Source organism: Cucurbita moschata, unplaced genomic scaffold, assembly GCF_002738365.1.
Source record: "Cucurbita moschata cultivar Rifu unplaced genomic scaffold, Cmos_1.0 Cmo_Scf00007, whole genome shotgun sequence".
Classification (NCBI taxonomy): Eukaryota; Viridiplantae; Streptophyta; class Magnoliopsida; order Cucurbitales; family Cucurbitaceae; genus Cucurbita; species Cucurbita moschata.
The window spans coordinates 3,863,293-3,880,208 of NW_019268523.1; the positions used below are offsets into that span (position 1 = coordinate 3,863,293).

Below are 16,916 nucleotides of genomic sequence, written 5' to 3' on the forward strand. Positions count from 1 at the left end.
TTGGGTTGGTAAAAAAAAGATTCCAACCCAACTTGTATACGCTCGTAAGAAATACGACTAAAATATGTCATTAGTCTATTTAAATTATAGGATAAATATGTAATTTATAAACCTATTTGTTTCCTAGTAAGCAAATGGATAAAATTTTATTATAAATTTTAGCATATAAATTAATTTGTTACTTTCACATAAGACAATAAATAAATAAATAAATTTATTTAATGACTAATTGACAGTTAATTTATTGATTTGGTGTTTAGAAAAAATCAATAATATTACTATAATAAGTTAATATCGTTTAAAAAATAAATAAAAAATAACTCATGGAAGTCATTCCAAATAGATTCGAACCATTAAGTATTTATTTATTATAAAAAGAAAAAGAAAAAGAAAGACTTGGGCCGGGCTATTGGTTTGCAAGGCCCAATCCGCAAAATTTGGGCCTGTGATGAACGGAATAAAGCCCAAAAGTTCGAATATTCGGAAACCGAAACCCAATAATCTTGACTGGCCGTCACCGGTTGGGACCGGCACTATAAAAGCTCTAACTTGCGTTGGCAGGATCCCTTCCCTCGAACTGCGAGATTTCCTCTCTCTGTTGTCTTTCCCTTTTCCGTTCGACTTCAGATAATTTTAACTTCGGGTTAGGGCTTCTTTCTTCCCGCCCTCCACAGTTTCCGCTACTTAATTTGATTCCCACCGGTATGTGTGTGTTGCGATTGTTTTTGCATCTTTTGGGTTTATAGTTTTTGAGATTCTTTCTTCCTGCACTCTACAGCTTCCGCTATTTAATTTGATTTCCACCGGTATGTGTTTGTTGCGATTGTTTTTGCATCTTTGGGGTTTATAGTTTTTGAGACGGTCAATTAAAATTTTGAATCCGGCTACTTCAAATAATGTTTATATGTGGGGTAAAGTAGCTTGGGTTGATGGGATTGAAGGAACTTCAGCAATTGACTTCTATTAGTTCGGTTTGTTGGATGATGAATTTTCCAATACTGTAAAATGTGCAGATGGTGGTTGTGGGGATTGTTTTTTTTCTCAAGCTTTCGCCTCTTCCTACCTTTTTATTCCCAAGATGAACATAAATTATGAACTCTGACGATTCATTCTATTCATACTCGTGTCAAAACCTGCAGTTATTATCTTAGACGAGCTTTTAGCCTTGTACGTGCTTTGACGTCATTGTTTTACTTCTTATTTAGTGGTTTAAGGATACTTTTGTTTTTTACTTTACTAAATCCTCTTGTTATTGGGTTTGGTTGGGTTTATCTGTTCTTTAAATATGGTTTGTGGATTCTTTTCATCCATTTATTCTGTTCCGTTTTGGGTGTAATGCCAAGGTTACTGCATTTATGCAATCCATCATCATTTTTTTTTTTTGGATTCAACTTTAATGTACGAAATAATTTGTTTCCTGCTTAAAGGTTTGGAGAAGGCGTAGAACCATTTGGGTTCTTAAATATAATACTATTTATGATAAGTTTTGGTATGAAATTAGAAAACCCAGATCTCTATTGCTGCCTTCATCTAATAAAGGAACACAAGCTTACAATTCTAAAGCAAGAAATTGACCTTGTGCTAAATTTTTCTTTTTATTGATGAGAGGCCGTGCTTTCATCTAGGGAAAATGAGAGAACAAAAAGGATATACAAAAAGACAGCCCAACAAGAGAAGTTAGATCTGAATATACAAAACCGGCTTCCAGTTAATTGAGATAAAAATTTAATAGGAAAAGTCTTGAAACAGTCAAGATGTAATAATTTATCCAACTCTTCCAGTCTTTTATCTATCTGATCCTCTATACATATTTTCTTGCATTTTTTTTTTTAATTGGATGAGTTGTGAAAATTTGATCTAAAATTTGTCTCCTTTTTTTCAACTCAAAGGTTACCCCAGTTTAGATTACTTTCTTCTGTTTTATGATTCATTCATCCTTCCCACTTGAATCTCTCTTGTGAAAAAACAATTAAAGCCTAGACTTCCATCATGCATCCTATATCCAAGGGGCTTTTTGAATTTGGCCAATAGTGGGCTAAGAGGTGGCTTGTGGTTGAAAGATTTGATGGCATAGGCATACGACTTGGGAGTGAGTCACCTGTGGAGGCAAATTCTTAATGACTTAAGTTGATGAAATTGGACATGGGAATATTGTAGAGGAAGTAGAAGGCTTTTTCTGCTTTAAAATTTTCATTGCTACTCGTAGTATGGGGAACCTAATAATTTAAACAAGAAAGTGATTGAAGGAAGGCTTTGTTGGCTGCTGACTTTGGAAGGATGCCTAGCTCTTTTTGCCAGCTGCACCACTTGAAGGATTTTCATATCAGTTGAATGTCACTTGTGGAAATGAGTAAATGCTCTTTTCTAGGTGTCTTTTTTTTGTTGGGTCCTTCTTTTGATTCTTTTTGTAAGCATAGATCATGTATAGTTCTCATATGCTATCGATGAGAGTGACTGTATTCTTTTTGTCCCTGTAGGTAGATGTCTAGTTATTGACCCATAAATGGAGATAAAGACTTGCGGGAAGCCAATTGATTCTTTGCTGGAGAAGGTTCTATGTATGAATATTTTGTCTTCTGATTACTTTAAGGAGCTTTATCGTTTGAAGACATACCATGAAGTGGTTGATGAAATTTATAACCAAGTTGATCATGTGGAGCCATGGATGACTGGGAACTGCCGTGGTCCTTCAACGGCATTCTGCCTCCTGTACAAGTTTTTCACCATGAAACTTACTGTGAAGCAAATGCATGGGCTGCTAAAGCACGAGGATTCCCCTTACATCAGAGCGGTAGGTAGAATCCTTTTGACCTTTAATTATCATATTTATAATAAAGACGTAAAACATTGGTAACTTTTATGTCGTGGGCTGTTTTGTGTACTCCTTTTGTGGATTCCATTCTACTTATTCATATTTTAGTAAATAATTATTTTGATCTTCTTTAATTAAGAAAACAAAGAGCTAGTATTTATACTCGTGCACACCCAACCAACAAAGTTTCTGTAGGTAATTTGAGTAATTTGCTGCCAAAAGCAGTAACTCAGTCTGTAAAACGCATGCAATAAGTCAGAATGTTTGCTTAGTTTTTAATTTCTACTTGAACAATTTCAATTTTTCTATGAAAAGAAAAAGTTCCTCTTTTAGGCTTGTAATCATGCTGAAGTCAGGTTCTCTTTCTCATTCAAATACACCATTTTATTGGCCTTCAATTAGAATCACAGGTCTCCTTTCTCCCTCTCTCTCTCAAACTTATTATTCTGAGTTGATGAAGCTTGTGCTTTTATTTGGATTGAAATTTAGGACTTGATATTAGAAAGCCTTTTTTGAAATCTCCTCTGATGTTTGACTTTTGCCTTTATGCTAGTTCCTGCATTATTCTGTTTCTTTAGTTTATAAAACTGCCTGAAACATGCATATGCTCGATAACATTCTTGCCTGCTCATTGGATGTCATGAACAAACGACGAGCATTGTCACTTTGGTTGCTGTGTCCTTTCTCACGTTATAAATTAATAGTGCCTTTGCTTTGCTTTGCTTTGCTTTGCAGATATCCAAGGTTTGAGGTGACCTTTTTTATTTTTTTAAAATATCAAGATTATTTTAATCCTTTGAGTTTATTTAACTGTAAATTGATATATGATGAGTACACAAAGTATTTTGTATGGATATTGCCGCCTCTTTTTATTTTACACTCTTAATAAGGTCTGCATACATCAGAGGAATTAATATGGTTACTTAAATTCTTGCATGCCTCTTTTTCTGCATGATTTGCTTTCTTATCTTATTATTATGATGCCCTTATTGGTCTGATGTTTAAGAAGTTATGGTTCTAGCTGTATTATTTACACTCGGTTCTGTTACCATTTGATGTATTTCTTAAATTAATTTTCCAGATTGGATTTCTGTACTTGAGATACGTTGCAGATCCAAAGACTCTCTGGAATTGGGTTGAACCGTATGTTAAAGATGAAGAGGTATGTGATACATAAGGTGCTTGCTTGATTTCTTAATTTTGTGGATTGTTGCTAAAGTATAACGGTTAGCATGCATGTGGTTGGCTTATAATTTCCTTCAATGCAACTGTAACTTGTTTTCTTCTGCCGTCAATATATGTTGATAATTGAATAAGCGCTGACCAATTTTCAATATTATTGAGATGCCATATATGCTTGTGGAGATGAATTTGAACTTGAGGCTGTTTGTACTTTCTAATCTAGTGATTAATCTGTGTTCTTTCAGTTGACTTTATACTGCAACCCTCCCTTTTGGAGGGCACTTATTTGACCCCTTCCTTTTGGAGAGGGGACACCTTGCTCCTTTGTCTGTTAGGCTGTCTTGGCTGGGTTAGTGCTGTTTGAATGAAGTTTAACCTTTTCTTATCTGGAAATTTTTTTCTTTTTAGTACAAGTCTAAAAAAGGTGGTTTGGGGTTCATCATGCATGAAGAATGTATTTCCGCGTTTCTTCTTTGGCTGAAATTTATTTGTGGCATTTATTTTGTCGGTTACGAATTGCTTTGCTTGATAAGTGCAATAAACGGCCAACCGCTGAAGATACTTGCCTTCTCTTGGTGGATGAGAAGTCTTTTATGGGGTTTTCATTTTTGTTGCTGCATAATGCTTAATCAGCCACCAGTTGGTCTTTTGTTTGGAAACCCAAAGTCCTCATTACTGGTGGCCTTTATTATTCCCGGTAATTTTTGACCTTGTATGTCAAGATCATTAATGAGTAATACTGCTGTCCTCTTTAATTATCATATAATTAATTATCTTAATAGTTCAATGATCCCTTCAATTTGATTAATTTTGTCTAGACTTCGAAGGGTTTTCCTCTTTATTGAGGAAAGAGATGGGGTATCTTTAATAGTAAGTGGAATCCAATTTTTTTGAAGTTCTTTATCGGATTTGAGCTTCAACTGAAAGCAAGTTCTTATGTGATTGCTCTCCTGTCAGATCTTTATATGAAGTCAGTGTTTATCTTCTTGAATTATATTTTGTCCGCAGAGTTCAATGGTGCTGTGCTGTTGATAAAGAAAGCTTATGCCTAGGTTGGATTTATGTCTCTGTTTATAAGGCTTAGATTATTATCTCTGGCATTTGGTGTTGGAAGGGTTGAGTAGTGGAATCTTTTTTAAAAGCCTTCTGAAGCCAGCTTTTTTCATGGCTACTTAGTTTTGTTTTTGTAGCTCTTATAGTCTATCTGAGCTTTATTTCTAAGTTGTTACTTCCTTCTCATCGAGGTATTCTCCTATGTCTTTTCCTTTGTTTTTGTTCTTTCACTCCTTTTTGGAGTTTCTATCCTTGGAGCATTAATCTCCCTTCATTTATCCAATGAAAAGTTTTGTTTTTTTTTTTTTGTTAAAAAGAGGGGCAAGGCCATTTGATATCGGTTCAAAGCCATCACTTCACTTCCATAGAAAACAACACTCACCCTAGTTGAATTCCGGCTCTTGTTCCTTCACAAGTGGAAGTGAAAACAGATAACGAGAGTCCTATACCTTATTAGTTATCCAAGGGGATCACTTTTTTGAAGTAAAAAAGAAAGATAAGGTGTGGTACCCAATACTGCTTTTTATTTCATTTTTCATTATGTTTGAGATTATTATGACATGGAAGAGAAAAATGTATTTTTTTTTTCTTGAAGCTGGAGTAGATGAGATCACAAAAGCTTCTTTTAGGGATATGCAAATGACTTCCAATGACTACTCGCACTATAGGTTATGATCCAATGAAAGTCAAAACTAGTATTAAAGCTTTCATAGCAATTACTTGTGACATGTCTATAAAACATCACTGCTAAAACTTTGGCAGATTGGTTTAGGGAAGTGCTTCCTATTACTATTTCCAATGCCTAAGGAGCATTTATTGCAGGCTGGCAAATCTTAGGTCGAATGTTGATTGTTCATGAAGCCATGAATACTATAGGAAGTGAAAGAATGGTGTGATTTTCAAGATTGATTTTGAGAAAGCCTTTGATCATGTTGATTGGGATTTTTATTTTTTATTTTTAAAAAAGTTCTTCGATAAAAATTTTTTGTAAGATTTTTGCCTCTAGAGGTCTCAAGTAAAGTGACCCCTCTCGCCTTCTCTGCTCATTCTTCTTGTTGATATTTTGGGTAGTTATTGTCTCTGTTTGGAAAAGAAAGTGGTCGAGGGTTTTAAGGTGGCATCAAAGAGTTTCCTTCGTTTGCATCTTTACATCACCTATGATACACCCTCGGTTGTTTTGTTCAAGAAAGGAAGCTCCTTTACCAATCTAAGTGACTAAAGGCAAATAGGAGAGAGTTCCATCGTTGGTTAAAATTGTGATTTCTCTAAGTCGACCTCTTGGGCTTCCTAAGTGAGTTGTGATGTTAGCCAATTATCCTGTTCTTATCTAGGGCTTCCCTTAGGTGGTAACCCAAGGAGGTTGTCTTTCTGGAACCTTGTGGTGGAAAAAGTCTAGAAAAGACTATTTTCTTGGAAAAAGGCATTCTTTTCTCAGGGAGGAAGCCTTACCCTTATCTAGTTGGTATTGTATGGGTTCCCAAATACTTCTTTTTTATTTTTTTCCCCCCCTAGTGTTTGGAATTTCTATTTTGGTGTGAAAACATGGATAGATTATTGAGGAATTTATTATGAGAAGGAATTAATGAGGATGGTGGACCCCACTTGGTTAGGTGGGAGGAAGCTTCAAAGGTAGTGGTGCTGGGAGGTTTAGGCAATAGAATTAGTGATGAGGCTTTGTTCTTGAAATGATTGTGGTGTTTTTAATGAACCACATACTTTTATGGTATACATCTATAGTGATCAAGAATAGTTTGTATTCTTTGAGCCGGTCTGAACGTGGGAATTAGTTTACGAAAAATTTTGTGAACTGCTAATGCTTTGAGTTTTCATTTGGTCTCCCCGTTTATAAAATTCTTAATTGGGAATGACCGAAAACCTAGCTTGCATTGAAGCTCGCCTTAAGGGAAGCTTAACTTTTAGCCTGGAAAGCTCCTATGCCACCTTTAAAACATTGGTTTCACTGCTTCATCATCTGTCAGATAAGGTTGCATTAGGTGGCCTCCTTACTGCCTTCCCCTAGTATTTCCACCTTGTTACTTTGGATTTCGGTGTCCCCTAAGTGGTTGAGTGATGTTGGATGTGGTTACCCTTCTTTCTCTCATTCCTAATTAGCTAGTCCGTCCTGGGAGAAGGGAGTTTCTGGTTGTGGTCTTTAACCTCTATCGGAGTTTCTCTTGTTAATTGCTTTTCCATATTTCTTGGTCCCTTCTGAAGTCCTTTGCTTAGCAAGTTTTGAATGGGCTGGATGGTTATGATATCTATAAAGGTTGAAGTTCTTTTCTTGGTACATTTTGCATGGGAGAGTGAACATCTAAGTCTATATTTAGAGACATCTTTCCTTTGTGTTTTGCCAGCAATGGTGCGTTCTCCATAGGTGGTAAGAGGAAGATCCTCAACATTTTTTGTGAACTTCCTATTTTGCTTATTCCCTTTGGAGTTGGTGTTTATGGTCGTTTGGGATCGCTTTGGCTCGTAGCAAAGACTGCAACTTTATGATTGAGGAGGTGCTCTTGAACTTCCCATTTCCAGATACATGCAGCTTTCTGTGGCATGTTTTTTTATACTTTTGGAGGGTTTTTGGTCGGTCCATTTGCTGTTTGTACTCTCCTTTTCCCCTTCCTCAAATAACAGGAAAACAATTTTCTTCCTTACAAATCCATAATGTTTTGTTTGCATGTTTTCATTTTTAATGGATTTAAATAGTAACCTAAAGCTACAAAAAGCAGAATTGGAACTAACAGACTTGATGTGTTACAGGAATTTTCACCAGGATCCCATGGACGAATGACTACAATGGGTGTTTATGTGCGTGATTTGCTCCTTGGACAGGTCAGGTTATATACCAACATTTCCCCTTTAGATATCATGATTCTTGGTTATGTCTTTCTTTTTTCTTTGTGTCACATACATGATAAATTTGTGTGTATATGGAGTTGCTGTTGGCATTTCTCTAGTGTTTAACTAATGGGAGCACTGCATTGTCGATTCATGGTTGGAAGACATTGTTAAGATTTATATATACAGTATACTAGAGTTCAAAGATTTTTTTTTTTTTTTTTTTGTCTTTTGTCTTTTGTCTTTTCTAATGCATCCAATATTTTCTTGACTCTCCTTATATAACCTTTTCTTTTAGTTTTATTTCCCACTTATGCACCTTGTAGGTAGATTAGAGGAAGTCCTTCACGAAATGTGTTAGCTTTTACATGTCTAAAGCGATACCTTTCAGAGATTTGCCCCTTCATGAACCTTCTTAATCGTGATGTGGAAAGAAAGGTTTTGGCTTAAGTTTCTAACTATTAATTTTCCTCGAAATATTTCGAATTTCAGATCATGAATGAATTTTTTTAGGAATGGTCTTGACATATTTAGATCAATCATTGTTTGGATTCAATTTTTTTTATTTTTGTAGTATATGATGGAAATAGATGAATGAAGTGTATAAGATGAATAAAATAAAATATGAAACCAAGGTGTTGGTTTTATCACATTGTTGTTATCTAAAAGTGTGATTAGTGACTTCACTAAATTGGATAATTGAGTTGATGATCTTTAAGCTTTTATTTTGTATGTCCTTTCAGCTTTTAAATGGAAGAAATTGTGATTCGTTGTGGCAAAAATTGTGTTTCTATGTTATCTGGCGGTGTTTATGTGATTCTGTTGTGTTGCCTACACGGCCGAATGATCATTATTTTCACATGTTCTAACTGGAACATATTAACCTCGTATCTTTCGTAGCTTCTTAAAAATACTTCAATTTAGATGTATTGTTATTTTTAAATCCCTCGTCTTTGTAGCTAAAAGTGCTCACATTTTGTTTGCCAATTGCAGTACTACTTCGATACTCTTTTCCCTCGTATTCCAGTTCCTGTCTTGCGACAAGTTGTAGCTAATCTCGAAAAGTTGAAGCTTCCAAGCAAACATTCAGGCGTGACAGGGGAAACCCATCGATTGGGGTCTGAAGACACTGCACGGCGACCACCTTCTGTAAAAGCTTCACTTTCAGTCTCCTTTGGACAACGAGCCCCACATCGTGCCTCAACTAGGGACTCATCTCCAGTTCGTCGTACGCTACCAACATCAGCTATCGACAGAGATAACAACGATGATCTACGAAGATCTCCAAGCAGTCGCCGTAGCCAAAGTCGTGAACATCCAGATACTAGGGAGAGGAGCAGGGATAGAGATTATGACAGGGAGAGAAGCAGGGATAGAGATTATGACAGGGAAAGGAGCAGGGACAGAGAATATGACAGGGACAGGGACAGGGACAGGGGAAGGGATAGAGACCGAGAGCAAGAACATGATCGGGACAGAGAAAAGTATAGAGATCGGGAGAGGGACCGAGAAAGAGATAGAGAAAGAGAGAAAGCCAGGGATAGGGAGCGAGACAGAGAACGAAGTTATGATTATGATCGAAGGACTCATTACACTGATAGAGATGGTAGAAGGGACTTCGAAAGAAGTAGCCGTGATGGTGGTACAAGGCATTACCGAAGGAGTCGTAGCCGAAGTAGAAGCAGGAGCAGAAGTCGAAGTCTACAAACAGGAGTGAATGCCCATGGCCATCACGAACGAGAGCCAAGTCCTGCAAGGGGCAGAACCTCAGAGAAGACGTCGATCATATCGAGCAATCTGGCAAAACTAAAAGATATGTATGGTGATGTGAGCGAGCAGAAAGGAGGAGGAGGAGGAGGGGATTCAAGCAAAGAAAGAATTAACAGAAGGGATAGTAGCGGTGAAGAGGTGATCAGATTGGGTGGTTCCTGGAGATAGAAGAAAGAACTCCACTGTATTCAATACTCAACTCACCCATCTTTATCTTTTTATTTAGAAAACAAACACAATTTAGTTTTCTCTATTGGAAAAGGGAAGAACAAATGAAAAATGATGTATCTGTCACTTTGAGTTTTACAGTATTTTCATCATCTCTCTCCCAATCTACTTCTCATCAGTTGAATGCTCAGACTTAGGCATGCAACTATGGTGGCTGTGTATTAGAATTTAATTGACTTTGATTTGATTTCTCTGCTTGTTTTATGTTGGAACTTCTTTTCCTTCTAAGATATCCATATTTCTTTAAGGATAGTTTTCGTTCATATATTGATGATGATAAGAATACTATGTTGTATGCTATTTAAAAATAAAAATTTACGGATAAAAGAGATTCCAACAACTTTAGAACAAAACCAATAATTTAAGGTAGGAAAAAGATACGAAAGGAGAAGAAAAGAACAAACATTCCTCTTCGGTATGGAACACTTGCGAAAGAGAAACTAACTAGCAGCTTCAAGAACCTTCTTCCATTGCTATAAAATCCAAAGCTCCTCCCTCAAACAGAACGCTTAAACAGCGAGAGACAGAGAAATCATATCATATTGGCAGCGAAACATGTCGGAAAACATGGAGAAGGATCACAATCGGCGAGTTGGAGTAGCCATGGATTACTCTGCAACAAGCAAATCAGCTTTAAAATGGGCTGCTCATAACCTTCTTACCCATGGAGATCAATTGATTTTGATCCATGTTGAGCCTCCCAATTCTGATACTCCCAGAAAGCTCCTCTTTCAAGACACTGGCTCACGTACCCTTTTCTTTTCCTACCCCTCTCAAAATCTCTTTAATTTCTATGCGCTTGTTCTAACAAACCCTTTGTTTCTTCTCTGCAGCTTTGATTCCTCTTGAGGAATTCAGAGAGATTAAGTTGGAGAAGCAGTATGGACTGAGAAATGATGCAGAAGTTCTTGATGTTCTTGACTCATTAGCTACATCCAAAGGGGTCTCTGTTTCACTCTGTTTCAATCTGTTTCTCTCTGTTTCTCTCTGTTTTTGTTTCAGTGATTTTGTTTGATGAATGAAGGGATTATTAGTTGTTAATGATGGGTTTGTTTGAAAACGAAGCAGGTCAGAGTTGTGGCTAAGGTTTATTGGGGCGATCCAAGGGAGAAATTGTGTGAGGCTGTGGAGGATCTTAAGCTTGATTCGCTTGTTCTTGGAAGCAGGGGTTTAGGCTCTATCAAGAGGTAATTAAACTCTATCGATCAATCCCCTTTGAAATTGAATAAGAGAAATGGGTTACCAAAATGTTTGGTTAAACGCAGGGTATTGATTGGGAGTGTGAGCAGCTACGTTGTGAAGAATGCTTCATGTCCTGTTACTGTGGTGAAGGGGAGGCCATTGCCATTGCCAAACTCCAAGCCTTGATTCTTACATCTATTTTGCCTATTGTATATTTAGACACGTTTTTGTTATTTCTAATAATATGGTTCAATGTTTCTTTCAAAATACTTCTTTGTTTACCTGTAACAGTTCAAGTTTATCGTCAGTAGATATCGTCTTCTTTGAGTTTTTTCTTTCGGGCTTCCATTCAAGGTTTTTAAAATGCATGGAAATGGGCGATATTTTAGTAGGTAAATAAACGCCTCAGATGGCGAAAGAGTCATTGTATGCCTCCAAAGATAGATTATTACGAGCTACACTTGGTATTGAGGTATCCACTTCAAAAAAAAAAAAAAAAGACCTAGCTAAAACTACCTATAGACGGTAGGGATTGAGTTTGTATATATTTCATAGAAACGTGAAATCAAAGTAAGCGATAAGGTAGTGGGAAGACATGGAAATAAAGGTATTGTTTAAAATTTTTTGCCTAGAGAATATGTCTTATTTGCAAAATGGAAGATCGATTGATATGGTTTTCAGTACTCTCTATTAGAGAGAGGTTTTTGTACACTCTTATAAAAGAATATTTCGTTTTCCTATTCAACCGACGTGGGATCTCACAATCCACCCACTTTCGGTATCTAACGTCCTCGCTGACACTCATTCCCCTCTTCAATCGACGTGAGATCCCTTTTCTAGGGAAACATTTCGTCAAATTCTTCTACAAATTTGACATTTCTTAGTGAACAAGTAACAATCCTCCTTCATCACCTTTCTGACTTAGTGATATCTCGATCTATATCACTAAGGTTGGTACAGGTCTTGAATCACCTATTCTTTGACAAGCATTAAGCCAATTACCGACTCTAGTCGAGTACGACGACGGGTGGGAAAACATATTCTATGTAAGAGTAATCAACCAACATAGATTTAAGGAATGGGATGATAAGTTTGCACTAGAATTGAAAAGTGGAGGTAGGCTGAATAGAAACAACATCTTTAACAACAAGAACACTAAACAAACATTTGCATTCCACAAATACAAAGCTCATCTGCTCTCACTTCACACATAGACATAATAATCCCTTGCTTTCAACTCTTAACAAACTCCATTAGTCTTCTTCTTGTTCATCACAAACTTCCTCCAAACAGTTGTGATCTCCCTCTGTGTCTCGAGTTCGCTCTTCTTCGCCACCGTGTTCTTGATATCGGCCTTCGACGGGAGGATGTCGAGCTCGTGCATCGTTTTCTCAATATCTGCCACTAGACGCTCCGCAAGTGTGCGAGAAAAGTCTTCTCGGATCACAACTCTTAGGACTGTTATGTGTTGTGCATCTGGAGGCATGGTGTAGGCAGGCACAATCCAACCGAATCTCCTAAGCATTTCTGAGACCTCAAACTCTGTATGACGACTGCTATCTTTCAAGGAGAAGGCCACAAGTGGGACTCCATTGTCCTTCGACACGATGTTGAAACGACCCGTTTTTTCGAGTCCTTCCTTTAGAACCAACATGTTCTCTCTGCAATTTTCCATCACGTTTTGGTATCCCTGATGAACAAAAATGGTACCTACTTTGTTAGATTGAGGGATTTGGGTGTATGAGTGTATGACTAAGCTTATCTCTTGCCCATTTATCTCATCAATAGATGCCTAAAGGGGCGTGCGTTGAGGGGGATGATCATGGGTTTATAAGGAATACATCTCCATTGGTACGAGGCCTTTAGGGAAAAACCAAAAGCAAAGACACGAGAGTTTATGCTCAAAGTGGACAATATCATATCATTGTGGAGAGTTGTGGTTCCTAATATGGTATTAGAGTCATGCCCTTAATCTAGCTATGTCAATAGAATCCTCAAGTGTTGAACAAAGAAGTTGTTAGTCTCGAAGATGTAGTCAAAAGTAACTCATGTTAGACGAACACGACTCCCCACAATGGTATGATATTGTCCACTTTGAGCATAAGCTCTCATGGCTTTGCTTTGGGCTTCCCCAAAAGGCCTCATACTAATGAAGAGAGTATTCTTTGTTTATAAACCCATGATCATTCCCTAAATTAGCTGATGTGGGACTTTCATAATCCAACACCTCCCCTCAAACAAAGCATGCCTCCCCTTAATCGAGGCTCGACTCCTTTGGAGTCTATCATTTTTTGACTGCTTTCATGCCTTCGAGGAAGCTTGACTCCTTTTTTCGTTTGGAATCCCTTGTTCGACATTTGAGGATTTACCAATCTATTGACACGACTAAGTTTAGGGCATGGCTGGAACAAAAGATGTACTTTGTTCGAGAGCTCTAGAGAAAAGAGTCGAGCCTCGATTAAAAGGAGGCAGTTCGAGGGTTACATAGACCTCAGGGGAGGCTCTATGGTGTACTTTGTTTGAGGGGAGGATTATTGGGAGGAAGTCCCATATTCATCATGGGTTAACAATACTTCATTCATACGAGGTCTTTTGGGAAAAGGGAAGAAGTCTCACATAGACTAATTAAGGGAATGATCAGGGTCTATAAGTAAGAAATACATCTCTATTGGTGATACGAAACCTCTCGAAAAAACCAAGACTAGAGTCATGAGAGCTTACGCTCAAAGTGGACAATATCATATCATTGTAGAAAGTCGTGATTCCTAACCATAACTATTAGAAGCTAAAACATAAAGATATAACGAACGAGAATTCAAGACTGAAACAGATAAAACAAGATTCGTGAAATAATTCATCGAGAATCTCACCTCATAACCCAACCGGATCATTTGGTAATACTGAGCAATAACTTGGCTAGATCCTACAGTTAACAAAACTCAAATTCAGCATCAAAGTACAAAATCAGACTCCATTCAGGATCTGCAAGAACACACAGTATATACCTTTGGAGAAATTAAGGGTGAAAGTGGGTTGGTCAGCTCCAAGATAGTTGATATGGAAGATGAGTTCTTCAGGCAAGTCTTCCTTGTTCCTCCAGATAGCCCAACCAATTCCAGCATAAACAAGCCCATACTTATGGCCACTCACATTAATACTCTTAACAAGGGGCAGCCTAAAATCCCATTCTAGATCAGGGTAAATGAATGGGGCAATAAACCCTCCACTCGCAGCATCAACATGAATAGGGGTATCCCATCTGTGGCAATCATATGCTTGATTTCAGGTTTGATTTCATTATATTCAATTAAAGAGTGAAAACGAGAAGAAATCGTACCCAGTTTCCTTGTTCTTCTCGATTAAGAGATCATTTAAGAGCTTTACATCTTCGAATTCTCCATTGAGAGTGGAACCCAAAATGGCTGCAACACAGATGGTGTTCTCATCAACCAACTCCACAGCTTTCTGTGGATCCATCACGTAGTAACCTTCGCTCAATTTCACTTCCTTCAGTTCTACCTCAAAGTACCTTGCGAATTTCTCCCAGCATACCTTCACGTTTAGAACGACGAACACGATATGAGCAAATCAGTGCCGAAATTTAAGAACAAAATAGTAACCCAAATGGGAATCAACTACATAAATACCTGGACATTGGCTCCAGTGACGATGTTGGGGTTGTCATAGGGCTTGCCTGCAGCCTTCATTTTGTTCTGCCACTTTCTCTTGAAAGCCAAACCAGCCAACATTATGGCCTCCGACGATCCCACGGTTCCGACTCCCACCGCCGTCTCGGATTCCCCCAATGGGGCATTGAACAAGTGAGCTATCATGTTCACACATCGGTTCTGCAGCCAATTCACAGCACCCAGTATTACTCCCTCTTAAGAATCACGACTCTCCACACAATAGTATGATATTGTCAATGAGCATACGCTCCCATGATCTTCCCTTAAATTAACCACGGTGTGACTCACTCCCAAGGATCCTCAACACTCTCAACACATTACAAATCTCAATTGATCAAATTTAATATTTTTTTTTTGTTATTAGTCAAATGAATGTATTAGAAACATAATTACGTCCTTTTCCGTTGGAGTCCTAGGAATAGTCATATTAAAGTGTAAAATTAAAACAATAGTTTGCCCGAACATCTCAACCTTAATTAAGGATTTGATCTATAATGATTCTTTCATTTTAAAAAGTAGTCGGAATCTTAATCATTTTAACTTAAAGTATCTTCACCTATGATAAAACTGTCCAAGAAAGATGATCGGTGACTGAAAAATGATTGTGTCCCCCACATAGGAATTGGGCATGAGAACAAAAATAAATAAAACTTTTAGACTCAATTTTAATATATATTTTAAATCATTATCTTCAAAAACAATTTTAAAAAATTATTTTTAAAGGTTTTTAGGGAATCAATCATAATAAAAAAATTAATAAAATAAAATAAAAAAAAAAAAATAATGTATATTTTAAATTAATAATAAATCCGTCCATAAAATCATATACTAGTTGAGTTGGGTGGGGTTGATGGATCGAATTTAGTAATTTTTTTTAAACGCCTTTTAATTATTATCTTTCCATTTTATAGTTTTATTGAGGAAAAATTATGAAATTTTAATTTCTCTAAATAATAATATTTTAAATCAAAGACAAAATTAGGAGGAGAAAAGTGTGATATTAAGTTCCCTCCCAATAGCATGAGGTGACAAGTTTGGTAATGGATGGGCCATTTGTGGCCCATTAAGCTTACTACTTCTTTGTCTCTTCCCATACCGACGGTGGGTTCCATTCCGAAGACCCATAAATCTCAGATTTTTTTTTTTTTCTTTTTCTTTTGATTTTTAATTTACTTTTTATTTCATTCAATAATGAACATAAATAACAGCAAGGAGTAGTAAAAAATCAATGGTAAAAGTGTAACTCCAAAAAAAATAAAATAATGAAGCACTTGAAATAATTATTTTTGCTTTTATAATTATTATTATTATTATTATTATTTTGAAAACGCGTCTTCACCGGAATGGACAGAGTGAAATGGGGATAAAAAATGGAGGGAGGCCCAATAAGGCTTACACGCTTTGTCTTCACGCCAATACCAATCATCAAAAAAGTCTATTGACTTTATATAAATAATCTCATAATGTCCCACACCCCTCCCTTTTTTATTTTTATTTATTATTATTATTATTATTATTTAGGCATGTTTTTGTCCTTATTCCCTAACTATTATCAGTAACAGCCTAGATCTACACTAGTAGATATTGTCATTTATAAATGGTGGTTTATTCTCCTCCCAACCAATGAGGCACATCGTCTGCTATCTGGCTCTGATAGCAGGAGATATTGTTTCTTTGAGTTTTTCACTCTAGGCTTCTCCCCAAGATTTCAGGCTTCCCCTCACATCATTTTTAATTTTTTAATTTAGTTTCTATTTGATAAAGTTTTTATTTTAATTTTTATATTCTTATTATAAAAATTTACGCAATTATTACATATTTTGAGAATAAATTATAACAAATTTAAAAATACATGCAAAATGAATGAATGGTTATGGAATAAAGTTCTTTTAAACTAATATATTTAAATTAAAAAAATATTTGTTGTTATCTCTTAAGAAAAATGTTTTATTATTGTAAATATATGTATGTATGTAAAATCATATTATAATAAACTATATGACAACACATAAAGGTTTATGTGATCCTAAAATTATATTATAACTCGAATATTGAATCATGTATGATTAATGTTTTATTCGCTGGGATAAAAAGGATTAAACAATTAATTTATTAATATGAAACCTATTAAACTTTTTTTTTTTTTTTTTTTTTTTTTTTTGAAA

General features: G+C 36.3%; 3 protein-coding genes across 3 annotated transcripts in view; 2 read left to right on the forward strand and 1 right to left on the reverse strand.

Annotated features, from left to right (window-relative positions):
- The first annotated feature begins 549 nt into the window (after positions 1–549).
- On the forward strand, positions 550–10,104 carry LOC111444923 (pre-mRNA splicing factor SR-like 1). Its single transcript, XM_023083059.1, has 5 exons — positions 550–702; positions 2,478–2,791; positions 3,894–3,974; positions 7,805–7,876; positions 8,876–10,104. Exons 2-5 carry the CDS (start codon positions 2,504–2,506, stop codon positions 9,818–9,820), a joined length of 1,386 nt encoding a protein of 461 aa, XP_022938827.1. The 5' UTR covers positions 550–702; positions 2,478–2,503; the 3' UTR covers positions 9,821–10,104.
- Positions 10,105–10,301: 197 nt separating this feature from the next.
- Positions 10,302–11,374, forward strand: LOC111444924 (universal stress protein A-like protein). Its single transcript, XM_023083060.1, has 4 exons — positions 10,302–10,628; positions 10,714–10,823; positions 10,949–11,067; positions 11,146–11,374. The coding sequence occupies exons 1-4, from the start codon at positions 10,436–10,438 to the stop codon at positions 11,246–11,248; spliced, it is 525 nt and encodes a 174-aa protein (XP_022938828.1). The 5' UTR covers positions 10,302–10,435; the 3' UTR covers positions 11,249–11,374.
- Positions 11,375–12,130: 756 nt separating this feature from the next.
- The window catches only part of LOC111444770 (glutamate decarboxylase 1), a 5,946-nt gene continuing 1,160 nt past the window's right edge, over positions 12,131–16,916 (reverse strand). The window contains exons 3-7 of the mRNA XM_023082806.1: positions 14,710–14,910; positions 14,400–14,614; positions 14,068–14,321; positions 13,933–13,985; positions 12,131–12,752 (exon numbers count right to left, since the gene is read on the reverse strand). Of these exons, the coding sequence (XP_022938574.1) occupies positions 12,303–12,752; positions 13,933–13,985; positions 14,068–14,321; positions 14,400–14,614; positions 14,710–14,910 (1,173 nt within the window). The 3' untranslated portion in view covers positions 12,131–12,302. The remainder of the gene's footprint in view (positions 12,753–13,932; positions 13,986–14,067; positions 14,322–14,399; positions 14,615–14,709; positions 14,911–16,916) is intronic.

Coding starts and splice junctions, on each gene's coding strand:
- LOC111444923 (XM_023083059.1), top strand. CDS start 2,504: ATGGAGATAAAGACTTGCGGGAAGCCAATTGATTCTTTGCTGGAGAAG. Junction 2,792..3,893: donor ATTCCCCTTACATCAGAGCG/GTAGGTAGAATC, acceptor TTAATTTTCCAG/ATTGGATTTCTGTACTTGAG. Junction 3,975..7,804: donor CGTATGTTAAAGATGAAGAG/GTATGTGATACA, acceptor GATGTGTTACAG/GAATTTTCACCAGGATCCCA.
- LOC111444924 (XM_023083060.1), top strand. CDS start 10,436: ATGTCGGAAAACATGGAGAAGGATCACAATCGGCGAGTTGGAGTAGCC. Junction 10,824..10,948: donor CATTAGCTACATCCAAAGGG/GTCTCTGTTTCA, acceptor AAAACGAAGCAG/GTCAGAGTTGTGGCTAAGGT. Junction 11,068..11,145: donor GGTTTAGGCTCTATCAAGAG/GTAATTAAACTC, acceptor GGTTAAACGCAG/GGTATTGATTGGGAGTGTGA.